The sequence below is a fragment of the Penicillium coprophilum genome (genome assembly GCF_028826855.1).
Source record: "Penicillium coprophilum strain IBT 35676 chromosome Unknown utg000005l_segment0_segment0, whole genome shotgun sequence".
NCBI lineage: Eukaryota > Fungi > Ascomycota > Eurotiomycetes > Eurotiales > Aspergillaceae > Penicillium > Penicillium coprophilum.
The window spans coordinates 16,534-36,192 of NW_026622724.1; the positions used below are offsets into that span (position 1 = coordinate 16,534).

The window sequence follows — 19,659 nt, forward strand, 5'->3', positions numbered from 1 at the left end:
CTCCCCACAAGTCGAAAGGTACTGGACTGCAATGATTGGCAGCAAGGCACATCCACCACCGATAATCGCAAACATCACCTTGAATATCTTCCACCTGCCTTTACTTGGTATTATGTATAGTCATTCTACATGACTGTTCAGATATTTCATCGGAAGCTCAGTGGTCGGTTTTCTGTTGTTAGTATAGTCGAGTCCCTCTAATTGCTTGTTCCAAGTCCATCTTGAATGTTTCTATATTGCTAAATATCTCAGGGAATCTGCATATTTCTCCCTAGTTAGTTAACAAGTTGTTCTGAACTCCTCTTTTTCTCAATCCTTTGTTTCTTTCCCATTCCTCCTATTTTCTTTCATATAAGCAAATACTTCCATACAAGAGATATTCCCCAAGAACAATCTCGGGCGAGCAATGACCGAGCAATTTCTCCGGTCTCCGTCAAATCCCCGCATTCTCTGACTTCCCCGTAAAATCCCCGGTGGGGTTGGGTTTTCTGTAGCTGAAGGCTTGGGATTTTTTGGGATTTATAGATGCCCAATTGGCGGATTCCAAAATCCGTGTACAAGAGATATATAGAATGAAAAATGAAAAATGAAAGCACTCCTTCCATGAACAGTCGGCCGATTCGGAGCATTGATTTCCCGTGTTGGGATGATTCATAAAGACATGGGAAGTCATGAATTTCTCAAAAAAGACAACATTGATTATCAACACTCCTCATGCGGGCTTCGTTGCGGACAACTCTTGCGGCGCTAGCTGCTACTGCAACGGCGCTTCGCGTCGCAGAAAACCAAACTCACATCACACTCGCCAATGATCGCCTGACGGCCGTTCTACAAAGGAGCATTGGTCAGATCGTCGATCTCACTCTAGATGGCCAAGACTTATTGGGTAGCCAGTCGGGATCCACGGGAGTAGGTCCGTATCTTGACTGTTACTGTATCCCTTCGGGGTTCTACACGGCCGGAGCCACATCCCCGAGTATGGAAGTGCTTCAGGGTATAGATTCAACTGGAACCAAATATGGAGGTATGATTCTGAGCGACACATACACCCCGACTGGCCAAAAGTTCCAACAGTACTGGTTTCTACGCGATGGCGAGACTGGGTTGCACATGTTCAGTCGATTGGCCTACCACAATGAGACCGCACCTTACCTTCGCAATTTGCAGGAGCTCCGAACCTTGTTTCGCCCCAATACGGGTCTATGGACGCATCTGACGTCTAGCAAGATCCAAACCGCACCCCTACCAAGCAGGGATGCCATTGCGGAGCAGGTGGTTGTCCAAGATGCAACATGGACATTCAACAACACGCCAAGCGATGCATACTACACCCAGTTCTCTGAGTACTTCACTAAATATACATTCTCAAACCGTATGATCAATCTTATCTCATCTTTCATTACTAATTGTCGTATTGACTAACAGTGCTTTCTCTTAGAATGGAGAAACAATACTGTTCACGGTCTCTATGCTGATGGCAGCACATCAAATGGCGCAACATATGGCGCATGGCTGGTGATGAATACTAAGGTTGGTTATATTACTTGAGTCCTTACTAAAATTGGAAATCCTCTAACACACTAATCCCAGGATACATATTACGGTGTAAGCGATATGTGAGCATAGTGAAATGCGGACGCTGATATCTCTTAGGGTCCACTCCATTCTGACTTGACCGTAGACGGTATCGTTTATAACTATATCGTATCAAATCATCATGGAGAGGGCACGCCGAACATCACAAATGGATTTGATCGAACGTTTGGTCCGCAGTTTTATCTTTTCAATGGCGGCAAGGGCTCAGCATCTCTCGAAAAATTGAGATCGGAGGCAGAGAAATTAGCAAATCCTTGGTGGAACGTTGCATTTTATGATTCAATTGCAAAGCATGTCGTTGGATATGCGCCCTCGAGCCTGCGAGGCAGTGTCAAGGGGACGGTGAAGCTTCCCAAGGGCGCTGTTCGCCCAATTGCCGTTCTCACAGTCGACGGTCATTACTTCCAAGATAATAGCGCTGTGCCGGGTTCTTATCAGTACTGGGTCGATATCAACCAAGATGGAAGTTTCAGCATTGATCGTGTCAAAGAAGGGAAATACCGACTCACTGTCTACGCAGAGGGCATTTTTGGTGACTATGTGCGCGACGGAATTATTATTCGTGCTGGAAGACAGACTACGTTACATGATACTTGGAAGCAAGAATCAGCGGGAACGGAAGTCTGGCGAATTGGAATTCCCGACAAGTCGTCGGGGGAGTTCCGACATGGCAATGCGAGAGATTTAACCCATCCCCTTCACCCTCCCGAGTATCTTATCTATTGGGGAGCCTATGACTGGCGAGCTGATTTCCCTAATGGTATCAACTACACTATTGGTACAAGCGACCCGGCGATTGATCTTCACTCTGCCCATTGGTCGGTCTTCGGGCCAACAGCAAAAGATTCACACATTGAGTATGACACAACAAATGACTGGAACATTCATTTCACGCTCAACTCCAAGCAACTGCGCAAGCAAAAGGTAGCCACATTGACCATACAACTAGCTGCCGCAAAGACCGCAGCAGGCAACACAGATGCGTGGAATCCCGTCGAGCCATACAATAATCTATCACTAGAAAGCTACATCAACGATCAGATGGATCCATTGACCCTCACAGTTGGGTTCAACCAGTCAAGCAGCTGTATTGTGCGGTCTGCTGTAAGCTGCTACCAGGTTGGGTCAAAAATGGAGTTCCCTGCGAATTGGTTACATGCCGGAGACAATGTGATGCGATTACATTTACCTTTCAACGCAACCGATACAGAAACTGCCGTTCTCCCGGCCACTGTTTATGTTCAATACGATGCTATCCGACTAGAGCTGCAATAATGTGGCCAGTAATGCAGCCTCTTTTTAACATATGTAATGCTTCTGAAGATAGCAGGATTCAGTTCATACGCTCCATGCATGATACCACATTGGCAGATAGTAGGGTATTGAACTTCTCGCCCGGATCTCTGAGCAACCGAAATCTACTTCGCGCTTCATCCTACAGAATGTCGACAGTCATGTTTTCTGGATGAGATGGGCGGGGCCCAGGGGGATGCATATCCCCTCCAGTCCCACGCCTTGGAGGCAAGTCAAAATAAAGATACTCTACTCGGAAATATCAAAGCAAGGACCTGCTATTCTCAATAGAAATAAATACATATGGTTAAAGGCCCCAGAGACTGGTGGCAAACGAATGACAATTGAATGGCAAGATCCGCTCTCAAGCACAGCGACCCCACAAATCAGAGAACGCTGGCCTGGGGAGATCAGATCATGGAGGCCCTTGATAGGTTTTTCAAGCGTACATTTATGTACTTCGCGCTGGTATTCATTTTTTTCTTGCCTTCCCCGCGGAGCCTACTGTCATTGACAAGATTGGTAGCGCTCGTTGATATTTCCATGGCGGAAAAGGCTGCACTTGAAGAAATGCAATTTACAGAAGGCCGCCGAAGCTGACGCAGGGGGCGGCGACACCAACAAGGTTGCCAGTCTATGTGAATCAGTAAGTTTGTTCCTTAGCCGTGGTCTTTGGAGAATACTTACAGCCTGGGAGTTGGAGTTCTGGCAGCAAGCAATGTTCTGCTGGCAGTTCTTCTTGAGGAAGTCGGTCAGGCCAGCGGCGCCGATGACTAGGATATGGTCAGTATGTTCTTACAATTTGTCTATCAAGGACTTACCAGAAACAGGGATGTTGAGCGAGGTGCAGCCCTGGCCAAGGCCGAGACCCTCGCTGCCGATGGCACCGAGGACGTTGGACAAAACACCAACATTGTTCTGGCTGATACCCTCGTTGTGGTTGATCTTGTTGCAGCAAGACATCTCGGCACCATTTCCACACTGGTTCACAGCGTTCTTGACCTTGTTCTCGGACTCGGGAGTAACGCCGGCGGCAGCGCCCGAGCCAGGCATGGCCATGGCGGTAGCAGCGAAGAGGAAGGCGGGGATGAAGAACTTCATTTTGATGGGGATTGAGGAATGCTAAAAGTGACTGAGAATATCTGAGAGTGGTTGCAAGTCTTTTGAAGATGAGAAAGTTGGATGATGGATACAAAGGAATTGGTGACTGGAAAGATTGTGCCTTTTATAACTTTTCTGATTCTGAATCTGCTTTCTTGTTTTGTTTTTCTTCATGCGTCCAAGGCAAGAAAGCCCTGGTTGGTCTTCGGCTATTCCACCATCTTTGTTCCCAGACCTGCAGGGGAGTGGAGGCCTTTGAGTGACTTGCACATGAAGTATTGCTTTTGTCCAACAGAGTAGAGCTTGGCCAGCATGGACTATCGGCTTGCAAGCGATCCTTGCTCAGCCAGAGGCTTGAATATGCATGAATGCGTCCAAGTTTTTCCTTGTTTTCCCCTGCCGATCAAACCCTGCGGGTTCCCCAGACGCCAGCGGAGGGAGGTGCGGTAAAGGTGCATATGGAGGTCAATGCAACCTCAAACTTGGGGTTTCAACATTGATCTTCAGCATTTGGAGTGACAATAATTCGTTTGTTTTTGCCTCTGATTATGCGTATGATGTCTCTGTTTCTCCGGGAAGTGGATTCTCCAGTTGATGAATCTGATCTATCGCTTTCCATCACAAATCTTCTTCCTTTCGGGTTCACTGTTTGTTATCCCATTTCCCATGCACCTGGGGAGCGTCTCAAATTATGATTGAGAATTTTGGTTTCTCAATTTGACAATGATTCTCGATTCGAAATCGATAGTCGCATGTGTGGGGATGCTCCTGCATCGTGCATGACGCACCCCTGTGAGCCACCAACAACCACATCCCCATCCCCATCCCCCTTTCAGGAATTCTGTTCATAATTGTCCTGTCGAGTCCCAGAAAAAGGCCCATTGAGGGAAACCTATAGCCGTAGAACCCTGTCGGAAATCTCCAAATACAAGCATGTGGACAAAATACTCCGTGCCCACCTACTTCAACCAAAAGGCAAACTCTGGTCTCAAAAATATCTTCAAATCTCATCAGTATATGCATGCCACGGTATACTCATCACAAAGTACTCGCACTCGCGTAGCCCCTTGCCTACCACGTAAAAGACTCTTCCACAAATTTAATTGAGCAGTGGCCTTGTCGCATTGCAAGATGTGTTGCGGCACGTGCTTCATCCGCCATTCTGGGTGGCCCACATACGAGAATCGCAAGGCTATTACCAGCTGAGCATGCATCGCAGGCCCGGCTCATGATCAGGGATTGAAGATGGGGTCGGCCTGACTGAACATTGAATCCAAAATCGTTAGAACATTCAGAGGATGAGGTGGAATCACGCGTAGCGTAGAAAGAGGCGCGGAAGTCATCTCGTTCGAGGGCGTCTTTCAGCTCCCGGTGAGAGATATCTTGGATGAACGCTGCTTGTTTTGTGGTCCAAACTAGCTCCATATCCCTAACTCGTGTCTTCTCATTTTCGGGGCTTTCGTCCCAGTCTTTAACAGATCGGCGGAGATGATCTTGAATGTAAGGCACTGCCGACGCTATTCCCGTCCCACCAACGATGATCAAGACTGATTCATACCTCCACAGTGGAAAGGTTTCTCCATACGGGCCTTCAAGAAGAATGGTTGTTTCGGTTGTCTTGCTTGGAGAGCTCAGACATTGCTGGCGCAACTGTTTGGTCCAACCGTCATACGGACGGACCCAGAAAGTCAACTTCAACCTCGGCAATGCTTCTTGGCCAGATGAGGCACTTTCTAAGTTCCCCTGGTATTCCTGGTCGGAAGGACCGCCTGAAAGTAGCGGCACATGCGAGACATCATGCGATTTCATCGACTTTCCCTTAGATGTCGGTGCCAATGGGTCCCGGTCCACTATTTCGTAAGACCAAGCTCCAACGGTAAAAGGATGGCTCTCCCACCCAGTAAGTCGAAAGGGTTGGTATAAATAATAGTAATGTCCCGGAAATGGTTGAAGAGAAGGCATTCCTGGGGTGACCTCCAACCGCACCACGTCGGCCGCTTTGTCGTAAGCCATGCGGCTCATAGACACTCTTGCAATTCTTCCATTTGAAGTACTCACGTAAAGGTTACAGTAGCACAGTCGCACGATTCGAAGGAAGCGATCAACGACCCATAAAGCTACCGAGGGCCACAGGTACTTCCAGTATTCATTCCCTTCGAACACAACCGTGTGGCTTGCCGTTCGTTAGAAATATATGTAGAAAGTGAATTAGATTAGAAAGCTTACTAAAAGCACCCGATCAGAGCGATAATCGAAAGCACGACATGAGCAATCAAGAAGAGCTCATATGTCGCAATGCGAATTCGATCCAATGAGGTGATCAAAAGCAGAATCATGACAAATGTGCCCTAATATGGCATTAGTATTAGATATGGAACAACTTGAGATCAGCCAAATTGACAGCCTACCAAAATACCCCACAAGACATAGGTTTTCGAGAGACCTCTCCAAGCTTTGCCAGCTATGATTTGCAAGAAATGTCAGTTTTCAGATCTGCATTTGAGATCAAGCACTCAATACTTACTTTGAATAAACATAACAACATACAGAATGGAGTGCACTGCTGCCTGTACTGTAGCCACCCGGGCCACATGTCGATGGAATATATTGAACGATGCAAAGCTCCACCCGGTAGCCCACAGAAAGATATTATTTCGACCCCCAAAAAGCCATAAAAGGGGCAGATTCGCAAACGCCATGATTCCAGTGCGATCTGCAGAGTAGCGCAGAATCTGGCTTGGGATATCAGGCCAGCTTGACTATCTGTCAGCAATTTTCACGCCTCACTCCCGCAGGCTCTGTACGTACTAGATATTTCCTGGAAAGGTGCGATACCCCATGACACTTAATACGATGCTTATTGTCCAAAATCCTATGACTATAAGCGCCTCGACTCTGGTAGGGAATGTGAAGCCTAGCAGGCGTCGACCATGTGTTGTTGCCAAAGGGGCTGGAATTATCAGATGAGTCTGGATCCAGTGAAGACACGTCCCCACCAGCGGGATATTTTCTGAAAACTTTATGAGAGGGTACACATTAGTTTCAAGTGCGCGCTCTGCACGGCGTTGTCGGCGGTGGTGTCGGCTGTGGAATATCGAATCACTCAAGCGATGGGCCATCCCCAGTGACAGTATGCCACCCCAATATGCATATCCGACGTAACTGATTGGTCAATATATGGATGTTCTACTCATCACCTTGGACAGACTTACCTGAATGCATGATGTGACCAAGTTTCGAATTCCCAAGATTCCTAGGATGTCGATAAGCTTGAGACCAATTATATCCCAAAAAGGCACAAAGAGTCTCACAATCGTATTGAACATAAGGTCAAAGTATGACGCAGAAAGAAGGATAGGGGCGTCAGCTGGCTCGCTCCGGGACAACTCTTGATAGTCGACCGTTTTCATATTTCTTATTGCATCCTCTGTTATGTTCTCCGCAACGGCTTCTCTCGAGAGCAGCTCTAAATTCCCAAATTCTTGGCACTGGTCAGCCAGTTGAGTCAAGCCCGTCGCTCGTTCCCTCTCATTGCAATATATCTCGGACGCAGCGTATATCGATGCGACTTTGAGCGGATTCCGGCATTGCGAGAGCCAGATGTCTTTGCCTTTTGTGGGAACGCCAGCAAACGAGATGTACTTGTAAGCCGTGTAGACAGCCGTCACACACCGCCCGTCCTCAAGGTTAGCCCAGACACCGTGAACGAGTGCGATTATCAGCCAACGGAGCAACATAACGAGCCGCTAGATCGCGGGCTGGTCTGGGGTGAATGGAAAAACGGTTGAAGAAAAAAAAAGCGGAGAGCCGGGAGTAAACTGATAATCACACTGATCAGGTGGACCCATAAATAGATCGGCGAAGTCTCTGAGCTGTTGGAGTGTTAGATCTCGTTAGGCCAAAGCTTATGATGACTGGGATTATAAAGGAAAAATTACTAGGATTATATCCCAGACACTCAAGGGAATTTTTAAAGAAAATGGACAAAGGAACAAAGGAACCGGGTTACGTTGTGGGAACACTACCGAGGTCGGAATACTCTCGGACCTACCTAATACACCTCCAGGTCTTATCTGATCTGATTGATTAGACAACAGCCATGTGACACCATGATTGGCCTAGCCCATTTCAGTCGGAATTTCAAGTGGACAGCCGTATATTTACTCTGCTGATACGTATCTTATTTGATCTTAAAGGTAACTTAGATATCTATTCTGCCTGTGTACTATGGTCGATAGACTTTTGCATTGGAGTTTAAAATTTGTAAAGCTTACAAAATCGTTGGCAATATATATATACCAATGAAGTCACTCCCCAGCACTTATAAGATCAGTCAAAGATACGTACGCTGCTACTTCAAATTTAGATCTGAAGAAAAATTTGACCGTGAACCGATTGGATTTTCCACTCGACCACCCGGTGCCTTGACTCTTGTACCATAACTTACATAAATTAATGCCTTATCCGCCAAGAAGCGCTTTAATATATGATATACTCAACATGTCCGACCACAATGATCTGAATAGCTACAAAATGATCGGGTTATCAAACCTGTTTCACATATCAAAAGTTAAATCAATTAGCATCGACATCTTGAACAAAACAATGTATGTTTGTGAAAGCTATAGCACATCATTGTGCGGCAGAATGACGGGCGGTCGAGAATAATGATGTCACATAGTTTTTCTCCAGATTTCATCTGCGGAGACTCATTGTACAACGTACACCCGGGGACCTGACTAACTTCAGCTGGTGACCATAATGGGAGGAGGAAGTCGAACATCGGCAATGAATATCCAGAAGGTATCATCTGATCTGGGCCAGAATGTATACCTCCATGCGGTCGTGGATCTGGGCAGGTAGGCATACCAATTCTACCTCTTGCCCTATCAATGTGCCCAGTCGACCATTCCTTGACTCGAATTACTCGCTGACTTCAAATACTGCAGTAATGGTATCCGTTGCTCGATCTCAGACCTCTCCCCTCCAACAACCCGTGTCATCCCTACCGTACATTTTCATCGTGTCAACATCTCACTCTATGAGGCTCAGGTGGATCCCGACTCAGGCTGCCGAATTCCAATTCCACGGCATGTCATCGACCGAATCGTCAGTGCCATAGTTCGTTTTCAGATTGTCTGCGTGGAGATTGGAGTTCCTGATCAGAACATTCGGATCATCGCCACGGAAGCAACTCGAACCGCTATCAATGCTTCTGCCTTCATCGACACCATCCGCCATAAAACTGGAATCTCGGTGGAAGCATTACGAAAGGAGGATGAGGGGGTCATCGGAGCATGGGGAATTGCCAGCAGTTTTTCAGATGTGGAGGGACTCGCACTTGATTTAGGGGGCGGTAGTATGCAGATGACTTGGATCACGTCGCATGCGGGCAATGTGCACATGAGTTCCCAAGGATCTGTCAGCTTTCCCTACGGAGCAGCTGCACTGACTCAGAAGCTGGCAGATCTGAAACGGGGCAGAAGCAAGGAGGAAGCGCACAAAGCACAGGAACAATTCCGTGGGGAGATGGCCAACAACTTTCGCACCGCTTTTGACACCCTGAATGTCCCTGAACATCTCGTTCAGAAGGCTAGGAAGCAAGGAGGCTTTCCCCTTTACCTCTCAGGGGGAGGATTTCGGGGCTGGGGTTATCTTCTGTTATATCTACACCAGACCAAGGGCCAAGGTTACCCTATTTCGATTATCAATGGGTATTCTGCGCCCAAGAAAGACTTCGAGGACACTGAAACTCTCAAAGAAGTGGCTCGAACGGCACACGAAATCTTCCGGGTTTCTGACCGGCGACGGAAGCAGGTGCCCTCGGTGGCGTTCTTAGTCAATACACTGGCGGAATCATTACCTCACGGAATCAAAGAGGCCCATTTCTGCCAAGGGGGAGTTCGGGAAGGAGTGCTGTTCCGTGAGATGCTCCCGATTGTCCGCCAACAAGACCCCTTGGAGGTCGCCACAGCCCGCTATGCACCCTCGTCGGCTCAGGCGCTGGCCGTTTTAATGTTGGCTGCTCTCCCTCGACCATCTGCCGGCCGATCGTTCCCATCTTCCATCAGTCTTCACCTTGTCCAGGCATTTGCTAATTCCCTATATTGCCACGCCACAATGTCCAAAGAACTTTCCTCTAGTGCCGCACTGTACAGCACTAGCACTGGGATTCTAGCCTCCACGCATGGTATTCCACATGCCCACCGTGCTCTCCTAGCACTGATGCTCCAGGAGCGTTATGGTGGAGAACTACCACCACGAGACATGGATTTGAAGACCCACCTCCAGGGAATCTTAACACCAGAGGAGGTTTGGTGGACACGTTATCTTGGAAAACTCGGCCTCGTCCTGAGCTGGCTGTACCCAACCGGGTCCATTGACACTTCCAAGCCTCGAATTATTCCCTCGGCACAATGGAGGAACGGATTAGGAAAGAAAGGCAACAAGGAAGGTCTCGATTTGAAAATTGCCATTCAGGAAGTTGCATATGATCCATCTCACCTGAAGGAAGAGCTCGAACACGACGTACAGAAGATCCAGAAGGTCGGAAAGCGGAAGAATTGGATTGGTGGGCGAAATGGCTGGGGTATTAAAGTACGTGTCTCGGTGGTAGAGGAGGATTTATTGGGCCGGTGAGTGGAGAAACAGACCTCAGAGTTGGCCCATTCTGTCAACGCATGTCCACACTCTAGCAGGATATGAAATTGCATCCCTGCAATCATTAAATTATGCCAGTCCATACGGCGGCCCTAGAAACATACTCACAGGCGACTATGTCATGGGAATGAGTCACGATGCCTGGCTCTAGATGAACATCCTTTAACCAGATCCACCGTGATAAACTCTGTGACGACTGAATACACGTCGCAGCTAGATCCATTCTACTTGTGCTTGTGAGTCTCTTCAGGCCACGCAGACCAGAGATGGGCTCTGCAAAGCTTCTCGGACTTCTATAGTAAACCTCAATGTGGAAATTTACCTGGAATATCATTTCGAATGTATCACTAACATTAGCTTAGGGGATGTACTTTGAAAACAAACAAAACATAAGATTAGACTTCTTGACACAAGATAATTCGGATCTATTCAAAGAATTTTGTCCCCTGTGAGCCTTGTAGGGCTAAGAACCACGGTGGATATGTGTGTATTTCCACGGATTCAGTCCGATGTTGCATCCGAATTACACGTTCTTTCTCTATCTGATGTTGACTATCGTTTATCTGATCCTTTTCTCTCCCTTCTTCATGTCCATCATGGAATTCAACAAAGACAAAGACACTAATCTGGAGCAATCCATTCGGGAAAGGGAAGTCCAGGATGAAAATAACCCTAATTCCGGTGAGTTGTGGTCTTTGACGATTCTTTTCGAAATTCTCACGTCATAACAGAAGCAGATTCACAGACCGAAATGTTGCGGGCTGCAGGTATAGGCATAGCCAAAGATGATCCTACTGAACCAATTCTCACTCTACGTATGTGGGTGCTGGGAGTTTCCTTTTGCGTCCTCATTAGCGGGTTAAACACACTATACACGCTCCGTACGCCTTCTTTGACAATTTCGGGATCAGTGGTACTCTTTCTAGCATATCCCCTGGGAAAGCTTTGGGAGAAAGTCATCCCGAAATTGACCCTTCCATTAGGGCGATTGGCATTTGATCTCAATCCCGGGCCCTTTAATACAAAGGCAAGTTCTCTGACAAAATTTTCATTGATAGAACTGATAAAAATTGCTCCAGGAGCATGTCTTGATCTTCATAATGTCCAACCTTAGTATTTACGTTCGTCTCGGCGCCGATGTTCTGACAGAGCAGCAAATGTTTTATGGCTACAAGGCAGGATGGGGCTTTCAAATCCTCATTACTTTCTCCACATTCTTCATCGGGTTTTGCCTTGCTGGTTTATTTCGGGCCATTGTAGTCGTTCCGCCAGAGCTCATATGGCCGGGAGTTCTAGGTGTTACTGCGTTGACCACAACCCTGCACCATGTCAACCAGGAACAAGTACAAGTGCGGTAAGTCCCCTAGATTTGTTATTCCGATGCAATGAACCTGATGAATGGTAGTTACAATACTTGGAAAATGTCTCCTTATGCCTTCTTTGCTATGGCATTCTGCATCTCGTTCTGTTGGTATTGGTTTCCAGACTTCGTCTTCCCGGCACTTAGCTATTTCAATTTTCTGTGTTGGATCAAGCCTGAGAGCAAAGTAGTCAATCAGATCTTTGGCATGAGTTCTGGAATGGGCTTGTTACCGATTACCTTTGATTGTTAGTGTCATAACTTTGCATTTCCATCGCCGTGCTGACGGAAACCACAGGGAGCCAAATTTCTTATGTTGGATCCCCCTTGCTCATCCCTTCTTGGGCAGTTCTCAACGTGTTTATTTCCCTGGTATTCTGGATCTGGATTGTGGCTGTTGCTTGCTACTATACCAATGTGTGGAACACAGGCTACTTGCCTTTTCAAAGCTCCCAAGGTACAACCTATCCCCTCAATCTCCTGCGGTAATCAAAAATGACCTAGTGCAATTAGTATTCGACAATACTGGAAATACTTACAAAGTCAAAAACATCGTCAATGCAGCTTCAGGCTACAAGCTCGATGTCAAGAAGTACCTTGCCTACTCGCCGGTAATTTTTCATGCTCTGTAAAATCAGAAAGTTGACATCTAGCTAAATAGATCAGGTCTATATGCCAGTCACCTACACGCTAAACATGTTCGGGCTATCCTTTGCCACCCTCAGCGCTCTTCTTGTTTGGGTTGTCCTTGAAAGGCGCCATGTCATGACGGATGCAGCCAAAAAGGTGCCTCGACTGGTTCTGGAGTCCCTTCCCGGGCGTTCCAGAGAGTATAGCGAAGATGAGAGGGGAGACTCGGATGTACCCTTGTGGTGGTATTTGACTACATGCATCTTAGCGTTATTTATGGCAATGTTCGCTGTTGAGTGGTGGAAGGTTGAATTGAGATGGTACGGTGTTTTGCTGGCATGCGTTGTGGCATTGGTATTCTACCCTGCGGTGAGTACAACCAATGTACCAAATTACATATTCAACGCGTCTCCCTGACGAGCCATAGTTGGCCTTAGTTTATGCCACTTCTAACCTTAAGATCAACATCGATATTTTCTGCCGTATCGTGGCTGGTTTCATCTTTGAGGGCAAGGTCCTGGCCAATATATGGTTCTTCGATATTGGGTATATCACGACCATCAAGGGTCTTTACTTTGCCCAGGATATGAAATTGGCTTACTATTGTCATGCAAGCGCTCTTCCTCCCTAATATGGTAGGAACCTGCTGATACCCCAAAGATCCCTCAACGAAAATTGTTTTTGGTTCAATGTGTTGGGATGCTTGTCGGCACGCTCTCCTCGCTCGGCGTCCTCAATTGGGCCATGAACCACATCGCTGGCATATGCACTAGTACTGCTGTCAATGGTTTCAGTTGTCCCTATAGCCACACTCACTTTAATACTTCTTTGATCTGGGGCGCAGTGGGCCCTCGCCGCTATTTCTCGAACCACATTGGCTATTCCTCTTTGCTTTACTTCTTCATCATTGGTGCCATCTTACCCATTCCTGTCTATTATATGGCCCGCCGATACCCTAAGTCGCTGTGGAGAAGAGTTCATGTCCCCCTGTTCATCGGGGGGGTTGAATTACCTTCCCCCTGCGACAGGAATGAATTACGGCAGTTGGGCAATTGTGGGACTCACTTTTGGTTGGCTTATTCGAAAGCATATGCCAAACTGGTGGAGTAAGTATAACTTTGTTCTGAGCTCCGCTATGGACTCATCTGTGGGGATTGCTGGCGCAATGATTTTTTTGACAATTTATTTCACCGGAGCCAGCAACCATTTCAACTGGTGGGGAACTGAGGTTTACAAGGTGTGTTTGGCTCCGTTCCATTCACTCACCCATTCTGACTAGTAGCAGGATACATGTGACTGGAAAGGGTGTGCATATCTGTCTGTGCCCAAGGGTAGAAATTTCGGCATATAGAAAGTTATGTATGGATGTGCAGTCTACCCAACATGTATCCATGTCCTGTGGGCAGTGCTTGGAATTGAGGTATGCCAGAGATGGGCATTTTGCAACCGTTTGTCTGTTAGTCTCATCGTTCGGGAAATTCTTGTTTGGTCAACACGCAACGATATACTAGCCCACTCTTAACAGCCGGGCCCGACCCAACGAGAGAATGAAGTTATAATAATACTAATAAAGCAGCCATTCACATCAAGTCCTTAGAATAGAAGCTCAAGTAGAAGATACCTATCAATCAGCTCTTGGATTTCGACCCATTCAACAATAGCATGTTCATATTCGACATAAGTACATACTAGTAGCACTAGTCATCTAGTTGTCACATTGAGTCTTTTAAAGTGGTATTTGTAGCATTTGAAGTATTTGAGGTTGGTATTTTTAGGTGGGTCCAGCCCAAAAGCCGATGTCGGGAATGATTGATTAGATCAGCCGATTGATTAGATTTCCACAGTACATTCGCAGGGTAGGTGGCAGATGGCTTTGATTCTTTTGTGAACCTCAACGCTGAACATTCAATCATGTCTGTCCTATACTAGGTCTGTTCATACCGTAAGACAATTCTTAGGCTGTGACCCGGACTGTCCCGTGTATCTTGAAAAGTGACTCCAAACGTGGTTTCGGAAGAAATCTGCCAAGACATATTATTCACCACTCGAATGTCCCCAGCTAGAGAATATTGTACCTACCTACTCCGTATATATATCGTGGGTCTCAATTGATATACATTGAAGTTCTGCAGACAGGTTATCTGATCCCGAGTGGGGTCTGGTGCCACGAGGTGATTATCATTTTTATTCCCTCAGTCCCGGTCAGATTGCGCTCTGACAACTTGGACAACTAATCCTGGTATATACTATGAGAAAGGGAAACTTACCAGACGATCCTCGTGGAGACGAAAGAAAATTTTATCTACTCTGTATCGATGTAGAAATTCAAAAGATTCCAATATTTGATATTATTCCTGGATATTCGCAATTTCCGGCATCAGTCCACCAAGGTTGTCATAGAATTGATTCTCACAGCTTTGACCTAAAAAGAACCAAAACGAATCTTGGAGCGTATGCCAAGGTTCGCTTGAAGAAGTGGAGTTGTATACCAGCCAAGCATACTCCGTAGAAGATGAAATAGATTACCAGAATACAAAAACTTCCGATGTGGAGTCCGGCCTATCTGATGGAAATTAATAAAAAAAAAAAAATAAGGAAGGATTTTATGTGCGAAATTTGTATCGGGTACATCTATAAACCCCTGCCCGAGTTTTTTCTTGGTTTTCTTCTTCAACTTTCTAACCATGGCGGCCCCAAGAAGTGTACAGCGCTTGCAGCAGACGTTGTCGCATGTGCAGCCTCCCGTTACTCCACAGCTGTCTCTTGTCATAGGTCCGACGGAGCCACAGCTGCTGGACATTACCTTGGGTGAACTGTTAACGCTGCAAGCACTACAGTATGGGAGAATTGAGTGCTTGGTCTTCCCCTGGACCGGTGCGCGATGGACGTACGGTCAGCTGAAAGATGAGACCGATCGTCTAGCTCGGGGGATGTTGGCTTCCGGGATTCAAAAAGGCGATCGCATTGGAATTATGGCGGGCAATTGCGAGCAATACATCTCTGTATTCTTTGCGGCCGCACGAGTTGGGGCTATCTTGGTCGTCTTGAACAACACGTACACTCCCTCCGAGCTGCACTACGCTCTGAATCACAGTGGTGGGTGGTATCCACTTCCCGTATTACTGATTCCAGACTAATTTTGGCGTTACTGTGTTTTGTAAATTCAGGATGCCGAATGCTTTTCATGACACCACGCATTGGACGTCATAATCTCGAGGAGGTCCTTATTGAGCTCGGTCCTAATCCTAAAAAGGCTGCGACGTCGGAAACTTTGGAGGAAATCGTCATTCTCCGCGAGAGCTACAACAACTTCACTACCTATCATGATGTCATGGAACGTGGTCTGTCTCAGGCTGCACATTTGCTCCAGGACCGTGAGGCGGAATTACGACCGGATGATGTCTGCAACCTACAATTCACCAGCGGTTCAACGGGCAATCCCAAAGCTGCCATGTTAACACACCAGTACGTAGATCCTATGTACGACAGTTCGTTCCTAAAGCTAATCTCTCCGCAGCAACTTGGTTAATAACTCGCGGTTCATCGGCGATCGCATGAATCTCACTTCTTTTGATGTTCTGTGCTGCCCGCCGCCTTTGTTCCATTGCTTTGGGCTGGTCCTGGGCATGCTCGCAGTGGTCACCCATGGCTCCAAGATTGTTTTCCCCAGCGAAACCTTCGATCCCAAGGCGGTACTGCATGCCATATCCGACGAGAAATGCACTGCCCTACACGGTGTTCCAACCATGTTTGAGGCGATCCTTGCCGTCCCCAAGCCCTCCAACTTTGATACCTCGAACCTCCGCACAGGCATCATTGCTGGCGCTCCAGTCCCGCGGCCACTTATGAAACGGCTCTTTGCGGAATTGAATATGACTGAATACACAAGTAGCTATGGTATTGTCCCTCCCATTGGCCTGTTGACCAAGTGCTAATATACGCTCTCTAGGTCTCACGGAGGCCTCTCCCACTTGCTTCAATGCTTTCACCACTGACAGCATCCACACAAGATTGACCACCGTCGGGAAGGTCATGCCCCATGCTCGCGCAAAAATTATTGACGCACAGGGAAACATTGTTCCCGTCGGTCAGCGTGGTGAACTTTGCATGGCTGGTTATCAGCTCACCAAGGGATACTGGCATAATCCGGAGAAGACGGCAGAAACATTCATCACCGATGCCGAGGGTGTCCAATGGCTGAAGACTGGTGACGAAGCTTCTTTCAATGCAGAAGGGTACTGCACCATCACTGGTCGCTTCAAAGACATCATCATTCGTGGTAAGTTTGAACCCCCTGGATTCACATCGATATTTCTAAACTGTGGCATTGGACAGGTGGGGAGAACATATATCCTCTCGAGATCGAGGAACGATTGGCCGCACATCCCTCCATTGAGTTAGCATCTGTGATTGGTATTCCTGACCCCAAATACGGCGAGGTTGTTGGAGCATTCATTGCGATCGCTTCGGGCGCCGGTCGCCCGACCGACGATGAATTGCGTGCGTGGACACGTGAGACTTTAGGTCGACACAAAGCTCCGCAGCACGTGTTTGTATTCGGAGAAGAAGGATCTTCAAGCACGGTTCCCGTAACGGGGAGCGGCAAAGTTCGCAAAGTGGAGCTACGGCAGATGGCGATGACGGTGCTGGCCGAACGCCAGAAGGCATGAACAAAAAAAAAAGGAGCACAAATTGTACAGTGTGTTTCGAGTATAGAGCTCAAGTTTACAACAATACCCCGAATTTGATTGAACTAAACTTCCACGTGCACAATAACTCGAAAATCTGCATTTGGAACAAATGAATGGGCGTATCTTATCAGATTCTATAATTCGCCTTGTAATGTCAGGTAATAACAGAAAAGTGGATTTTTAGGCGAAAATGCGCCATTTTCCCAGAATCAGATTAGATGCGGTGATTGATGATCTTTGCTATTTTGGGTTAAATGGCTTGCATTGGGCCATCGGATGAAGGTGTGTATTGTACTGTACAAGTATTACAGTTCGGGTGAAGGAAATTTCCATGTATATTATGCTGTGCATTTCCAAGTTTTTATTTACATCTTATGTACGGTAAGAAATTGACAGCAGACTGAGATGCACAAACGACACGCTTCTGCGTGTGTCATCAGCCACCATATCGGTTTTACCGAAATACGACTTGGCATTGAGCTGTGTATTGTCCGAGAAAGACCGTCCCGGAGTGATCGGAGATCAAGTGAATACAACCGAGGGATGTTTCACCTTTCACGGCTGCCATCGGATCTGATAATCCGAGCCAAGAGCCAAGAGAACAACCCATGGATGCACTAATTGTATATCCGATGTCGCTTTCAATCTGATAAGATCTGGACCCGCACAATATGAGATGACGATATATCTCTTTTCTTCTTCTCTTTTCCGTCTCCCTTTTGTCTTTCTTCATTTATCGCTCGTGCTGCGTCTCTGCTTTTCAACTCATCATGCCCTCCAACGATTTTGTGCGAACGGTATCTCGCAACTTCCGGGTACTTGTGATCGGTGGCTCCTATGGCGGTCTAGCTGCCGCATTAGCTCTCATTGATCTCTCGCAGGGTCGCCTGGCCCGTTTCAACTGCAATCCCGATGCCAAAGCACCCACGCATCGCATCCCAATACAGATAACTGTAGTTGATAAGCGAGATGGGTATTGTAAGCTCCCCAGAAGATCAACAATTCCCCCATCGTATCCAAGCTCACATGTGTAGTTCACCTGATTGGATCCCCAAAGGCCCTGGCCTGTGAAAAGTTTGCTTCCGAGGCATGGACCCGCTTCCAAGATATCCCCGGGCTCCGATATCCAGATCTTGGGTTTATCCAGGGAAGCGTCAATTCAGTTGATTTTAAGGCCAAAGTCGCCCATATTGTCGATGCAGAGACCATGTCGAGCCGTACAGAGTCCTATGACTACTTGATTGCAAGCTCGGGGCTGCGTCGGTCTTTCCCCACTGTTCCCCAATCTTTGCGACGGGATGAGTTTCTTGAGGAAGCTAGAGAGCATATGACGGATGTGAAGCACGCCCGTGACGGTATCGTTGTTGTCGGTGGAGGTAAGTGTGATCTGCCATCCTCTGCTGGTTTTACCCCTATTCACATCCTTTTCCTTGATAGGTGCTGTGGGTGTGGAGATGGCTGCCGAATTGAAGATTCTTTACCCAGAGCAGAAGGTCACTCTAGTCCACTCTCGAAAGCGGTTGCTATCTTCAGAGCCGCTGCCGGATGACTTTGCCGAGCGGGTATATTCTATATTGCGTGAGACAGGCGTCGAGGTCATCCTCGGGCAACGCGTTATCGATACAACCGCTGTAGACACAAAAAGTGGGACACGGGCCTGGAAACTCACGCTCAGCGATGGCCAACAACTAAAAGCTGGCCACATCTTGAATGCCGTTTCTCAAAGTATTCCAACCTCGACATATCTACCAAAAGAGGCATTAAATGAGGAAGGATACATCAAAGTGAACCGCTCGTAAGGATGTTTCCTCGGCCAAGTTGCTCACAAAACATTTCTAATATATCGGCAGATTACAATTCTCCGGTGCCATCCCTAACGCAGAGTATCATTGGGCAGTAGGAGACCTCACAGCGTGGGAAGGTATCAAGCGCTGTGGTGGCGCAATGCATATGGGCCATTACGCCGCGATAAATATTCATCAGCATATGATGGCAGATTGTACTGGTGAGAAGCCGGAATATCAGACCCTGCAGCCGTTTCCCTCTGTGATGGGTCTGGCTCTCGGTAAAACGGCTGTCAGTTATACCCCGGGCGAGGGCACACGTGAGGGCGAAGACCTGATGAAAAGCCTGTTTGGCAAAGATATGGGACATACAAGTGCGTTTCTCATCTGGACCTTTATTCATTAAAAAACTAACACAAATTGCAGTTTGTTGGAACTATATGCGCCTTGGTGAGGTATGCTAGGGGCCTAGTAGGTCTGGGATGGATGTGTCCAGATTTCGATTTCAATTTTGTAGGATATTACTCTACGGACCGGTGTGAGT

At 47.2% G+C, this 19,659-nt stretch overlaps 8 protein-coding genes across 8 annotated transcripts; 6 read left to right on the forward strand and 2 right to left on the reverse strand.

Moving 5' to 3' along the window:
- Positions 1–714: 714 nt before the first annotated feature.
- rglB (polysaccharide lyase family 4 protein) lies at positions 715–2,871 on the forward strand (the record flags this gene model as incomplete). Its single annotated transcript, XM_056678733.1, has 4 exons — positions 715–1,372; positions 1,439–1,530; positions 1,591–1,605; positions 1,654–2,871. 4 exons carry the CDS (start codon positions 715–717, stop codon positions 2,869–2,871), a joined length of 1,983 nt encoding a protein of 660 aa, XP_056529105.1.
- A 595-nt stretch (positions 2,872–3,466) lies between these two features.
- Positions 3,467–3,990, reverse strand: N7500_007590 (hydrophobin family protein; the record flags this gene model as incomplete). The annotated part of the gene is made up of 3 exons (XM_056678734.1): positions 3,467–3,523; positions 3,577–3,662; positions 3,711–3,990. 3 exons carry the CDS (start codon positions 3,988–3,990, stop codon positions 3,467–3,469), a joined length of 423 nt encoding a protein of 140 aa, XP_056529106.1.
- A 1,071-nt stretch (positions 3,991–5,061) lies between these two features.
- On the reverse strand, positions 5,062–7,727 carry N7500_007591 (ferric reductase family protein; the record flags this gene model as incomplete). Its single annotated transcript, XM_056678735.1, is given in 7 exon segments — positions 5,062–6,163; positions 6,226–6,338; positions 6,399–6,451; positions 6,515–6,744; positions 6,799–7,074; positions 7,094–7,152; positions 7,203–7,727. The coding sequence occupies 7 exon segments, from the start codon at positions 7,725–7,727 to the stop codon at positions 5,062–5,064; spliced, it is 2,358 nt and encodes a 785-aa protein (XP_056529107.1).
- A 1,024-nt stretch (positions 7,728–8,751) lies between these two features.
- On the forward strand, positions 8,752–10,629 carry N7500_007592 (putative transcription regulator (RTG2); the record flags this gene model as incomplete). Its single annotated transcript, XM_056678736.1, has 2 exons — positions 8,752–8,849; positions 8,940–10,629. 2 exons carry the CDS (start codon positions 8,752–8,754, stop codon positions 10,627–10,629), a joined length of 1,788 nt encoding a protein of 595 aa, XP_056529108.1.
- A 1,121-nt stretch (positions 10,630–11,750) lies between these two features.
- Positions 11,751–13,271, forward strand: N7500_007593 (uncharacterized protein; the record flags this gene model as incomplete). The annotated part of the gene is made up of 6 exons (XM_056678737.1): positions 11,751–12,004; positions 12,056–12,258; positions 12,309–12,467; positions 12,524–12,621; positions 12,677–13,009; positions 13,068–13,271. The coding sequence occupies 6 exons, from the start codon at positions 11,751–11,753 to the stop codon at positions 13,269–13,271; spliced, it is 1,251 nt and encodes a 416-aa protein (XP_056529109.1).
- A 68-nt stretch (positions 13,272–13,339) lies between these two features.
- On the forward strand, positions 13,340–13,991 carry N7500_007594 (uncharacterized protein; the record flags this gene model as incomplete). Its single annotated transcript, XM_056678738.1, has 3 exons — positions 13,340–13,683; positions 13,748–13,877; positions 13,923–13,991. 3 exons carry the CDS (start codon positions 13,340–13,342, stop codon positions 13,989–13,991), a joined length of 543 nt encoding a protein of 180 aa, XP_056529110.1.
- A 1,333-nt stretch (positions 13,992–15,324) lies between these two features.
- sidI (putative long-chain-fatty-acid-CoA ligase) lies at positions 15,325–17,310 on the forward strand (the record flags this gene model as incomplete). Its single annotated transcript, XM_056678739.1, has 5 exons — positions 15,325–15,736; positions 15,808–16,105; positions 16,158–16,537; positions 16,590–16,919; positions 16,976–17,310. 5 exons carry the CDS (start codon positions 15,325–15,327, stop codon positions 17,308–17,310), a joined length of 1,755 nt encoding a protein of 584 aa, XP_056529111.1.
- Positions 17,311–18,101: 791 nt separating this feature from the next.
- Positions 18,102–19,521, forward strand: N7500_007596 (putative pyridine nucleotide-disulfide oxidoreductase AMID-like; the record flags this gene model as incomplete). The annotated part of the gene is made up of 4 exons (XM_056678740.1): positions 18,102–18,309; positions 18,366–18,707; positions 18,769–19,126; positions 19,182–19,521. 4 exons carry the CDS (start codon positions 18,102–18,104, stop codon positions 19,519–19,521), a joined length of 1,248 nt encoding a protein of 415 aa, XP_056529112.1.
- Between the last annotated feature and the right edge of the window lie 138 nt (positions 19,522–19,659).